At 44.4% G+C, this 13,514-nt stretch overlaps 1 protein-coding gene across 1 annotated transcript in view; it reads right to left on the bottom strand.

Annotated features, from left to right (window-relative positions):
- Positions 1-13,514, bottom strand: part of BMPR1A (bone morphogenetic protein receptor type 1A) — a 184,591-nt gene that overhangs the window by 54,126 nt on the left and 116,951 nt on the right. Inside the window, exons 5-6 of the mRNA XM_074958762.1 lie at positions 3,104-3,206; positions 79-178 (exon numbers count right to left, since the gene is read on the bottom strand). Coding sequence (XP_074814863.1) covers positions 79-178; positions 3,104-3,206 — 203 coding nt within the window. The remainder of the gene's footprint in view (positions 1-78; positions 179-3,103; positions 3,207-13,514) is intronic.

A 13,514-nucleotide genomic window follows, 5' to 3' on the forward strand; every position in this document is an offset into this window, starting at 1 on the left:
CTAATATCACATCAATTCGTCAAGAAGAATAAACCCATTCCAGATTAGTCTGTATAAACTGATAAAACAGCAGTTTACCTGTACTACCAAGTGGGGGTAGTGTGGGCTGTAGATCCCGATTGCAGAAATCAGTTCGACAGCATTCAATTGTCCGACGTAGCTGTGCTTTTGGGGAATCCTATAAATGGAGAACAAGAGAAAATAACTCAAAAGTTTTGAAATGGCCAAACAAGAATGATATTATAGATGGTATAGATGTACAGTACTGTGGAGATTACATAGTTAAGACTGAGTTCTGTTTTGAACATAAAACAGGGATTCAATCCTCTTGGTCAGGGGTCTCAAACTCAGTTTACTTTAGGGCCAGTGCCAGTCCTCAAATCCTCCCAGAGAGCCAATAATGTCACTTTTGGCGCCCAGAACCTGCCCCCCAAAACTCCGCCCCCCCCACCTGCCTAAGGCTCTGGGTGGGGGAGGAGGTCTGGGGTAGGGGATTGGGGTGTAAACTCTGGGCTGGAGTTTGGGTGCAAGCTCTGGGCTGGGACAGGGTGTGGGGGTGCAGGAGGAGCAGGTAGGAGTACAGGCTCTGGGAGGGTGGAGGGGTGTAGGCTATGGAAGGGAGTTTGGAGGTGGGAGGGGGTGTGTGGGAAGGGGGAGGGAGTGCAGGTTCTGGGAGGGAGTTTGAGATCTATGGGGCTATGTGGGGAGGGGATGAGGGTGCAGGTTCTGGGAGGGGGTCAGGGGGTGAAGTGCTTACCTGGGGCTCTGGGCTGGGACAGGGCGTAGGGGTGCAGGAGGAGCAGGTGGGGGTACAGGCTCTGGGAGGGAGGAGGGATGTAGGCTATGGAAGGGAGTTTGGAGGTGGGAGGGGGTGTGTGGGAAGGGGGAGGGAGTGCAGGCTCTGGGAGGGAGTTTGAGGGCTATGGGGCTATGTGGGGAGCGGATGGGGGTGCAGGCTCTGGGAGGGGGTGCAGTGCTTACCTGGGGCTCCAAGGCGGGGTGGATTGGGGGGCCTCTGTGCACTGCTGCCCCCAGGCACCGCCCCCGCAGCTTCCCATTGGCCGCAGGGGCGCTCGAGGCAGGGGCAGCGCATGAAGGCACAGCACAGCCCCACTCCGGGGCTGCAGGGAGGGGCTGGCAGACACGAGGAGTGAGCAGGCAGAAGCCGCTCAGCTCCGCTGCACTGCCGGTGGTAGGAGGGGCCCCTGGCCATTGTAAATCACCCGGCAGACGGGGGGTGGGGTGGGGTGGGAGGGAAGAGCACCCAGGGGCAGCAGGCAGGACCAAGGGAGAGACCCGGCCCCAAAATTGCTGGAGCCCCGCAGGCCACTTTGGGGAGGTTCTTGGGCCGCAGATGACCCGCGGGCCGGGAGTTTGAGACCCCTGCTCTTGGTTATGTATGAAAAATATATCATGTATCCTCTCCCAAATTTATGGCATATACTCTAATTACAGAATTAATTTCTGATAATTAACAAGTTAAAATTGATCTTAAAATGGGTTTTTAATACATTTAGCACCTATGTCAGTTTTTCCTTTGTCCCATCTGATGTTGATAATGGAATAATAATTTGGAAGTTTGAAAAGTCTAACTGAAATCTTGTGCATGGCCTATGTTTAAGAAATTAGGTTGTAATTTAGCTAAATTATTAATGATTATTTTATCTGATTGTTGTGATTATATAAGACACAGACATGGTTAGGTCAACAGCTCAGTTAACATTTTAGTCGGGCCACTATGATATGAGAGGTAACATAACCAATTGCCATCCTTCCTCTACAGCTAATTTGCATGCAACAATTCCATTGCTTGCAATCTGTTTATCGTATAAGGGAGATTGGACACATGTGTAGATGTCTCATTGGTAGATTATTGGGCACAACTACCACTGCTCTTTAGATATTCATATTTACACACACACACACTCACCCAAAAACTATGTTAAAGCATTATGGAAGGTAAGTCAAGCATTCAAAAATTAGAAAATGCCAGAAATAAGGTTGTCTGTGCAACTTTAATTTGGCTAATCCCTGACTCCTCCGCATCAAAGGCCTCCCATTCCCCCTCCCCCACCCCACATACCCCGTTTCCCCTCCCAGTCGCAGTCCCAGCCTTCTTGCCAACCAGTTAGAGTCCCCATCGCTGGCTCCTAGACCCAGTCGAATTGCCCAGCCCAATTCGTTCCCAATATCCAACTCCACATCCCCTCCAAGGTCTGACTCTTGTCCCCACTTTGCATTCAAATCAGGTAGCTTCCTCCTCCAGGGGAGAGCAGTCATCGACAGCATAGGGGAAAGAGTCACCCAGTTCTCAGTTCAAGTACACAGACCTGGTATGGATAACAGAAGCCCTGAGCTGCAACTGCAGGGAAGTCCTGTTAAGCCCTGGTGCATGCCCATGTTCAGCCCTGCATATCACACACACGTAGATATATTGTATCCAGTAATTAGCAGCACAATATGAAATTTAATATAAATATCACATATTTCAGCATAACAGTTGAGTGTCAAAGGAATTTTTTTCAGACCCAGTACAACATTAACATGGCAGAAGTTAGCTTTTCAAAATTTATATTTAAATTATATATTACCACCACTCCTCAAGAGACTAGTGAGTTTGTGTGTCCATTCCAAAACTCTTTACAGAGTCCTTATTTTCAGAACATGGCTGCTCACGACTTTTGGAAAAATCAGGCCCCTTTAAAGGTGTCTCAAATTGGACACCTAGAAATAGAGGCTCCCAAAGATAGTAGTCACCTTTGAAAATATTGGCCCACAGACTGTTTCCTTTTTCACCCCCATAGACAAAACAAAATTTTCAGCTCAGCCCTCTTCTCTTCTGCCCCCCTTTGAATGTGTGTTTCATGTACTTACTTTGCTGCCAATCCTGAAACAGATAGGATGCGTGTTTGCAGTCAACTGCAGGACTGGGGTCTTGATTTGTCAACAGCATAGCATCATCCACTATAGTAAAGGGCAATATGCAAAGTCCTTACTGAAGTGGTTGTGATCTGCATAGATTTAACTGCTCACAGCTATCCTGCATAATCTCCATCATGTTCCCTTTATGGACAATTTTAAAAATAAATGAACTTGTTTGTACCTTGCACTGAAAATCTGAACCTTCATACTTCATGCAACCTGAAGCAAGCATGGGTTCTCCATGTTCATCTTCTTCAACAATGGCAAAGCAATGCCCGTTTGTTCTGGAAAAACACATCATTTCAATTCACCAATTGCTGTGCAAAATTAACTGGCAATCAACCTATTTATGAAAATTAGGTATGTGCACCCTACAGTGTTTCTTGTCCCAATATAAACTAATCACCAGACAGAGTGTGGGTGAGACCAAAGGAAATGAGGTACAGAGTTGTTTTTTCTTGTCTGAACTAAAATCAGAGGGTACCAATATGAAGACACTGGTCAAGATACATATTTTTTCAATATAAACCTCAGGTTTAGAAGCTAGTAAAAGGCTCCTAACCTTCAACAGAGAAAATTAATCCATTATTTTCCAAGATGATGTGTTCTTTTTAAAAAAGGATTAGATTTTTCAGATTACCTACTAACCTGAAATCTTCAGCATTCTGAGATATAACTGTATTAAGATTTTCTTAGTATGTCTATCATAGAACCGTGACATGCTGGAGGGTATTTGAGAGCCCCTTATAGTAGGGAAAGATTGGGTTTACTCTTTTCTTGGCATAATGTTAAATTATTCTGCCAGAAATGACTTAGCCCGAAAGATGGAGAGGTTACTCACCATGTGCACTAACTGAAGCTCTTTGAGATGTGTGTCCCAGAGGGGAAGTAAGGTGTGTGGTGAAGCACCACAGGGGGACACAGCTTGAAGAACTCTAGTTACTGCACAAAGTTAAGTAACCACTTCTCCTTCTTCAAGTAGTGTTCCTGTGGGTTCTCCATTTCAGGTGACTCCTGAGCAGTTCCCCCCTTAGGAAGCAGAAGGTCAGAGCAGAGTTCAATACAGAAGAGCCTACATCTGCCTCTGATCTTGCTGCACCAAGGGGTAATGATTAGAAAAAGTATAAACAGAGGACCAAGTTTCCGATCTACAGAGGTCTACAACTGGCATATCCTTAACAAAGATGCAAACACTACTTTTGTGAATGGGCTATCACTCTCGAAAGGGGCTGAACATGACATTTGTTGTAACAAATCTTAATAAAACTGAAAATCCACTTTGATAACCTCTGTTTAGAAATTACCAAACCCCTGTTTCTGTCAACAATAGATACAAATAGTCTAGGAGATCTTCTTATTGGTTTCATCCTATCTAGGTAAATGCTAATGTCCTCTTGATATCTAGGGTATGGGATATGGTTTTTTGACTAGACCAATATGGGGTTTTTTTTGGGGGGTGGGGGGAGAAGCACGAGATTAATGATTTGATTAATATAAAATTCTGAGGACACCTTAGGTAAAAAACTTTGATGGGCCAGTAGCGACACTCTTTCTATTGTGAATACTGTAAAAGGCGGGTCAGCCATTAAAGCCCCCAATTCTCCAACCCTTTGGGTAGAAACTGAGGTTACTTACCTGGCACCGGAGGTTCTTAGGGATGTACGGTCCCTATCTGTATTCCACACATACAATATGCATGCACACCATGGCCTTGAGTCCATAATTTTTTACCAGCAGTGTCCATTGGCCTGTATATGCACTGTAGCTCTCCTTGTGCTGTGAAACAAGGGCATAAAAGGTGGTGCGGGCCAATGCCTCTCTAGTTGCTCATTCCTACTACAGTCCAAACAATCTGCAGCAGAGGGGAAGGAGGGCGGGTATTAGAATACAGATGGGGACCACACATCTCAAAGAACCTTCAGTTACAGGTAAGTAACCTCCATTTCTTCTTCGACTGATGGTCCCTATGTGTATTCCACACATGGGAGAATAACAAGCGCTAGTCAGACAAGAGGTGGGTGTGAGGATGCAGAAGTGATAGCTGACTGTAGTACTGTTGCCCTCACAGCTGCATCCACAGTGAACGACTGGACCAGAGAGTAATGACTCATGAAGGTATGTAAAGAGCTCCAAGTAGCTGCCGTACATATCTCTAGGAAGGGTACGTCTCTCAGAGATGCAGCCAAAGTAGTTTGCCCTTTGGTAGAATGAACTCTTTCCGCCCACCAGAGGGAAAACACGAGCTAGTTGGTAACAAAGGGTTATACAACCTGAAATTCATTTTGAAAGTCTCTGTGCCGATTCCCTTGATCATTCTGCTAAGGAAATAAATAGTTTAGGTGTCCTTCTGATGTCTTTTGTTCTTATCAGATAAAAGGACGAAGTCCTTCAGATGTCTAAACCACAGCTGTCTCTCTCCATCCTTGGCATGCAGTTTTGAAAAAAAAATACAGGTAAGTGGAGTACCTGACTCATAAGGAACTGAAACTACTTTAGGGATGAACCTGGAGTGGGGCGTAACAAGACCTTTTCTTTACAGAAGGTAGTATATGACGGATCCACCGTGACTACTCCCAGTTCACTGACTCTTCTGGCTGACATTATAACTATTAGAAAGGCCACTTTCAGGGAGAGATGAACTACCAAAATTGTGGCTAGTGGCTCAGGATGGGAGGTAGGGTCAATGAGAGAGACTAGAACAAAACTAAGCTCCCACTGAGATGCAAACTTCACCACTGGTGTAAATGGCTGAGAATCCCCTTCAGAAATTTTAGCTGTGACAGGATGAGTGAAGATTGAGTGGTTATCCACAGAGGATGGAAAGTGCTGATCATTGCTAATGGCACTCACAAAGAACTGACGATTGGACCTAAAGGTAAGTAAATACTCTAAGACAGCAAGGATCCAGGTGGATTCTGGAGACAAGTTCCACTGATGCGCTCATGAGGAAAAATGCTTCCATTTTGCTGAGTAACAGCTCCTTGTAGAGTCTCTTCTGGTTTGGTTAAGGATGCATTGCACCCTTTTGGAACATGAGAGCTCTATTTCTGATGCCCATCCAAATACCAGGCTCTGAGCTGCAACGGGTCCCAGATTCACGTGCTTGAACTTGCCCCTATGCTGTGTTAGAAGGTCTGGCAATGTGGTTGAACTGAGTTCATAAACCAGAACCATCTCAGCCAGTTAGGCACAACAAGGATGAGTCAAGCTCTGTCTTGATGCATCTTCCACAGAACTTTTAGTATCAATGTAGTGGGAAGGAAGACATACTCCAGACAACGCTTCCATGTTGCCAGCAGGGCATCTCCCATCAAGCCCTTGCCCAGGACGGCTCTGGAGCTTCCTGTTCACCCATGAGGCAAAAAGGTCCCAGTCCGGCATTCCCCACTGGGGAAACATGTCATTGAGAACTGAATTATCAATCTCCCAGTTCATGATTCACAGAAAAATGTCTGCTCAGGCAGTCCATTAGGAAATTTTGCATCCCTGGTAAATATGCTGCTGATAGGATTGTGCGATGGCTGATGTACCAATTCCCGAGGGTGACTGCCTCTATGCACAGAGGGAGAGATCTCGCTCCCCCCACTTGTTTATGTTGCCCTTCTTTGGTGAGTACATGGAGAGAAGTCAGGCTTGTTGGCGGCGAAGATGAAGCCTGGTGAATAGCATCCTGTATATGAATGAGGCCATGTGGCTGAGGGAAAGACAAGCTCTGACTGACATCCTGGGTCTGATAGTGACCTAACGTATGACAGCGCTCACAGACCGAACCCTCACCAAGGTAGATATGCTCTTGCGGTCAAGTCCAATGATAACCCTATAAAATGTATATACTTCTTGGGAGTCAATGTGGATTTTTCATGACTGACGCAGACAACAAGGGAAGGCAGAAGGCTGAGCAGAACACTGGGTACCTGCTGAATGTCCTCATAGGAACTGCCCATCAGAAGTCAGTCTTCAAGGTACGGGATGAGAAGAGAGGAATTTACAGGCTTCCAAGCTGCCACTACAGAAAATAAAACTTTGTAAAGACCACAGGGGAGGACTCTGAATTGGTAATGGTCCTGACTGAAGAGGAACCTGAGAAATCTCCTGTGGGAGGATGTCTATGTAAAAATATGATTCATTCATGTTGAGAGCTGCAAACTCCGTACCCTCCAGGAACAAGGGAATTATTGATGCCAGGGATATCATGTTGAATTCTGGTTTTCAAATGTACTTGTTAAACTATCATAGATTGAGAATTGGCCTCCATCACCCATTCTTCTTGAGGATCAAGAAGGAAGGGGGATAGAATCCCTTTCCTTGATGTTGAGGTGGAACCATTTCCCTGACTCCCATGAGGAGAAGGGAGTTCACCTCTTGTCACAAAAGCCTTGTCTTCACTAATGCTGTAAACTGATCTAAGTTACCCTAGTTATTTAAATTATGTAATTTAAGACCCATGTAACTTACATCAACTTAAAGCGTGTAAATGTCGACGGGAGACGCTCTCCTGTCAACAGCTTCCGCCTCTCATTGAGGTGGAGTATTGAAGTCAATGGGAGAGCACTCTCCCATTGAATTAGTGCATCTTTACCAGACCTGCTAAATTGACGCCGCTACATCAATGGCAGTGGCGCCGATTTAGGGCAGTAGTTAAGACAAGCCCCAGAATCTCCTTCTGAGCTGTCCCTGAAAAGGAACCAGAAGGTGGTTTGTGGGTCAGAGTTACCAGAAACTCATTCTGCTAGCTGCCATGAATATTCTCTAATACATAGTTATCTGTAATTAGGCTTCTCCAGTTTTTGGCAAATTGGATACGGTGGCCTCCAAAAATCAGAGGAGAGGAATGATGTGACATCAGTAAAGAAACATGGGTCTCGACAATCCTGTCAAAAGAAACTCTGCCTGGGGTCAAGAGTATAGTGTGGCACTAGGTGTTACAGAGGCTAGGTTACTGGGTCTATAAGCCTTCTGTCTCTTGCTTGGTGACTCCTGAGGACATTGGTGGTAAAAACGCTGAGGAGGAATGTAATGGGGTAGACAAACCACACACTGGGCAAAAAGGGTTAAGGCACTGCTCTGGGCACAGCCAGTCCCACCACGCTACATCTGTAAGAAATGCTCCAACTGAAGGAGGAGTTAAAAGGCAGCGGAGCAGCTTATTTGGTGGCAGACCAGGAAAGACAGCAGACCTGCAACCTGCAGCTCAAGCAGAGAAGAGCTGAGGGAAAGACAGAATCTCTCCCCTGCCAAAAGGTTCCTCTCTGAGGGAAGGGAGGACCTGCTACAGATAACCTGAGAGGGAAGTTTTTCCGCTTTCCCTCTCATATGGACTCTGAGTTTTGTTAATTCCCCCTTGGACTACCTCCAGCAAGGGAAAGCCCTAGGACTGATCAGGCCCAGGAGGGTGGGCCATACCACAGAAGGAGGCAGTTACTGCCCAAGAGAGGAAGAGAGCTACCACGCTACACACAACCACCAGAAGGTGCCTTGTGGTGAGAGGACACCCTTCACACTGCCTTAGCCCAGATAGCAACTTTGGGACACTTGCAGGTGGTAATAGGAAGTGGCCCACAGAGAGCAGCCTCTGGCTCTCATATCACTGATAAACCTCAAAGGGTCCTGAATAGGAGCCCAGTGGAGTGGAGGGCCTGGACTCCCCTACCGACAACACCCTTACAAGTCACAGGCCTAAACTCTGACCACTAGGCAATGTTATCCTACCAACCAACCCCCAAGCAAGGGCCATCAGAAGGCAGTGTTGCCCTATAACCCGTCTATGGTATTTTCTCTTAGGGGCAGAAATATAAATGCTCAGTGTAAAGTGTAGTCCTCAAGTCTTTGAGGGAGTGGAGAGACTCATCCATCTTCTCAAAGAACAGACTGACAGCATCAAAGGGCAGATCTTGGAAGGTACTCTGCAAATCTCTAGATAAACTGGAGAACTGCAACCATGAGTCTCTCCTCATAACAATGGTCATAGTCAATCCCACAGACACAGTATCTGCTGCATCCTCTGCAGTTTGGAGGAAAGTTTAAGCCCCCAATCTGCACTCATCCACTAAGATAATGCATGTGGCAGAAATAGCCTCATCCAGCAAGTAGAGGCAGCACTGATGTTAAGGGTCACTCATCAAAAAGAAGCAAGGACAGGAAGCAGTTTTTGAACCTGGGGAGCCTGGGCATAATCCCAGACTTCTCTGGGGGGGAGGGCGGAGTCCCAGCATAGGGAAGAAAATGGGAAAAAACACTAATCATCCTGTGCTAGACTATACTATAAAGAGTAGTAAAAACTAACTATATACAATATTTTACAGCAATGGTGCAGTAAAAAGAAGCTGAGGACACCAAAGATTCTGACTCAGGCCATGTGGTGGTAAGAAGGAATTGGAGAAGCAACATCCATACAACCTTTCATGCCTTTGGTTTAGAGCATTAGTAGAGCTACGGTGCACGTGGAGGCGAACGGACACTGCTTGCAAAAAAATTCCAGACTCAAATGCATGGTGCTCATGTATATCCCATGTGGGGAATACACACTAGGACCATCACTCGCAGAAGTGATAACTACCAGAAAGGCTGTCTTCACTGATAAATCTTATAAAGAACACGTAACTAGTTGCTCAAAGGGATGTTTCATATGCAGTTAAGGACTAGGTTCAGGTCCCAGCTAGGAGTAGGATTTCTGATCTGTGGGGAGATATTTGACAAATCACTAAGAATCTTACCATGACAGCTTGAGCAAAGAGTGAAAAATCCTCTACGGGCCTGGGAAAAGCTGTTACTGCTGCTAAGAGAACGCTAATGGAATTTATAGAGAAAGATCTGATGTTTTCAATTCCAACAGGTAATCCAATACACCAGGAAGAGAGCGAATCGGTGAAGTCTGCTGACTTCAACCAAAGATAATATCATGTCCACTGCAGAAAATAAGAATTTATTGTGAATTCTTTTATACTATTTTATTAAAAAAAACCTGTACTTCTGAGGAACAGGATCTCTATTCCCGAGAACCACTGAGAACCATGCTTGGAGCCTCAGATTCCGTAGGTTGGGGTGAAATGTCCAACCTGCATCCTGAGTCAGTAGGCAAGGACTGACCGGAAGCCTCCACTCAGAATGACGGGCAATTCTGATTAGATAGCGATACCAGACTTATCTTGGCCATGTAGGTATAATCAATATGACTCTGACATGATCTGGTTGGGAACCTTTAACAGTAATGATGTCAGTGGATTTGCACAGAGAAGTCCCTTTGTCTATGAGATGAGAAATGCATCCCCTAAGGATAGGGGATCGAGATCCGCTCTGGAGCAATACTGGTACATTTTGCATTGGATGCCGTAGCAAACAGATCAACCTCTGGGAGCCCACAAGCTAAGAATATCATGTGAAAGACTCAGGAGTTCAGTTCCAATTTGTAATTCAGAAACAAAATGTCTGCTAAGGTCATCTGCCATGGTGTTCTGAATACCTGGGAGGTAAGAAGCGGAGATGGACTATGTTGTTGGATATGCACCAATTCCAGAGTTTTATTGCTTCAGCCCAGAGAGATGGGGAACATTCTCCTCCGACTGTTGATATAATACATGCATGCCACGTTGTCATTATTTTTACTTACTTCAATCTGATTGGAGGTAAAAAGTATAGGCAAGCATTTTTGACCACTCAATTCCAAAAGATTGATGTGGAGAAATTGTTCTTGCATTGCTCATTTGCCTTGCACCTTGTGAGTCGCAGCTGTGCCCCCAACCCAAAAGCAAAGCATCTGATATTATCAGTATGATAGGGTGATTCTGAAAGAACAGAATACCTGAGCAGGTTTTGGTCAGGTCCTTCCACCAACTGGATGACTCTAGGACCTACTGGGGAACAGAGAGTAATCTGCCTAGGCTCTGCTTGCTTGGTTTGTAAACCGTTCAAAGCCATCCCTTTGGCCTTGGAGATGTGATCTGGCATGCTGCACTACAAAGATTTAAGCTGATATCCATCCCAGCAATTGAAGACAAATCTCTTACTGTTACTTGGGGACTACCCTGAATCTTTGAGATGAGATTCACAAGTGTGGGAAATCTGTCATAAGGGAGATATGCTCTGCCTGTCACTGCACAGAGAGGAGCTCCTATGAAGTCTAGACCCCGTAGTGGAGTCAAAGCAGACTTTTTGAGGTTGATTTGAAGGTCCCGGCTCTGAAACAGAACACGTTATCTTTAATGATGCCTACACTTCCTGATATGATGTGCCCTGATCAACCACTCATCGAGGTATGGGAAAAGGATTATACCCAAATAATGTAGCAAGTACTGACAAAATCTTTGAGAATATCCTTGGGGCTGGAGATGGGCCAAAACAGCACATCCTGTATTGGTCAAGAAACCTCTTGTGTGAAGGGTGAAGAGTGACATGAAAATATGCATCTTGTAGGTCAAGAGTTGCAAAATCAGTCTCCTAACTCTAACGAGAGAATGACTGCTGCAAGGGTCACCATCCTGAATTTCTGCTGTTTTACATATCTGTTTAGAAGCCTGGAGTCTAAAATTGACCTCCACCCTCCATTCTTTTTGAGAATCAGGGAGTACTCTGAATAGAATCCCCTTTCCCTGTGTTGTACAGGAACTAAATCTATTGCTCCTAAATGTAGACGTGAGGCCATCCCTTGCACCACCAATTGATTGTGAAGGGGTCCCCGAAGAGGGACAGGGAGGGGGGAAAGGGTAGGAGGGACAGATTTGAAATGGACAGCGTAACCAGATGTTATGGTTTCCAAAACCCATTTGTCAGACGTTATATTCTCCCAGGCAGCCTGAAAATGGGAGGTGGCATCTGAAAGGAGAGAGAATAGTAAGATATTGTAGCTGTAAAACCTTGTCGACTGGATGGTTGATACTCTTGACCAAGCCAGCAAAACTATCGCTTGGAGGATGTGGATGGCTCATTAAATGTAGCCGAAGGAGAATTTTTTTTAGAATTTTTTTTTTTTTAGTATCTTGGTCTCTTAGACTGGAGTTCAGACGGTCCATGATACACTGAATATGAGGTTGGGTATGTGCTTCATGCCAACTGAGATCTACTAAATCCCCTCTTATTTACATGGGTATAAATTACGAGGGACTGCAGTGTGGCTCGAGTCCAAGTGTGGAGAGATCTATCAGTCAAGTCTGCAGAGAGCTTGCAACCATCAAAGTGGAGGTCTTCTACAGTTCTCTGAACCTCTCAAGGGAAGCCCGACAGCTGCTGCCAAGAAGCTGTTCTAATGACCACTGCAGTGCATAGAGACTATGTTGCAGTATCGGAAGTGTCCAAGGAGGCCTGGAGCAATGTCTTCACCAAGAGCTAACCATCTTGTGCAATGGCCTTAAACTGGTCAAGATATTCCTCTGATGGGTGGTCAATTAAGGAATTAAATTTGTTGTAATTTAAATAGTCATGCTGGGCCATGAGTGCATGATGGTTTGCTATTCTGAACTGAAGTGTGGCTGAAGCATAGGATTTGAGACCAAAAATCAAGCCTCCTGTGATCCTTACTGTACAGAGTGGACTTTGAGCTACGTTATCTACCTCACCCATTTATTTACCTACAAAGACCCAAATTCAGGGTTATCTGTCCATGTAGAAGCTGATAAAAATCACTAACATAACCTGTAAATGTGAGCTCTATGCATAGCACTGCTATGTGACCTGGCTTTTAAGCAGTACAGGGAATATAACTCCCTCAACACAAGTCTCTACAGGCAGAAAAAAAAAACAAACTGTTAACTTTTAAAAAGTTAACTTTTAAGTGTATCTATTGCATTAATAGCTTTGAATCTCAATAGTTTATGCTTTAACAAAAATACTTTTTTTATAGACTTCCATGTGCACAATGGGGATAGAAGGTAGAAACTGTATATTTTTGAGTATTTTACCATAAACATACTGCTCAAACAGAATGCATAAATGCTGTTCATTTTCCTGTAGTAGCAATAGTATACGGTAATAGTTCCATATGCACTGGTTATAGACCAATGAAGGAAAAAGGCTATAAGGATATTAAAAACCAACACCAGAGGGCGATAAAAAGCAACAAAATTTCTGATAGTATAAAGGAATTTAAAACCAAAATCATAATCCTTACCTCTAGTTTAGTATCTTCTACATTTAAAAGTTATAAACCTGAAAGTTGTATATCATTTGTTCTAAAGATATGAAATTCCCTCAGAGATCTAGATAAATTGTTTCACATACAAGAGGCTGTAGTTGTAAGGACATTTCCCCTACTATTTATATCTTAATACATTTAATAACACAGTGATGATTAATAATACTTTGCAGCTTCTGTGCAAGACCCTCAAAGCATTTTACAAACAATGATTTTAACATCACAATTCCTATACGATACAGATGAGGATTATTCTTTCAATTTTAGAAGTAAGGACAGTGAGTCTCAGAGAAGCTAGATGACTTGCCCAATGGGACAAAGAAAGGCTGTGGAAGAGTAAAGAATATTACCTAGATTCTCTTGACCACCATATTCCTGGCTGGATTCTTAGTATATGGTGACTTTCTAAAATATGGGAAGCCTGTGACACATTTATAAAAATGGGTATACGCACATTTTAATATCTGTG

The sequence above is a fragment of the Natator depressus genome, chromosome 7 (assembly GCF_965152275.1).
Source record: "Natator depressus isolate rNatDep1 chromosome 7, rNatDep2.hap1, whole genome shotgun sequence".
Classification (NCBI taxonomy): Eukaryota; Metazoa; Chordata; order Testudines; family Cheloniidae; genus Natator; species Natator depressus.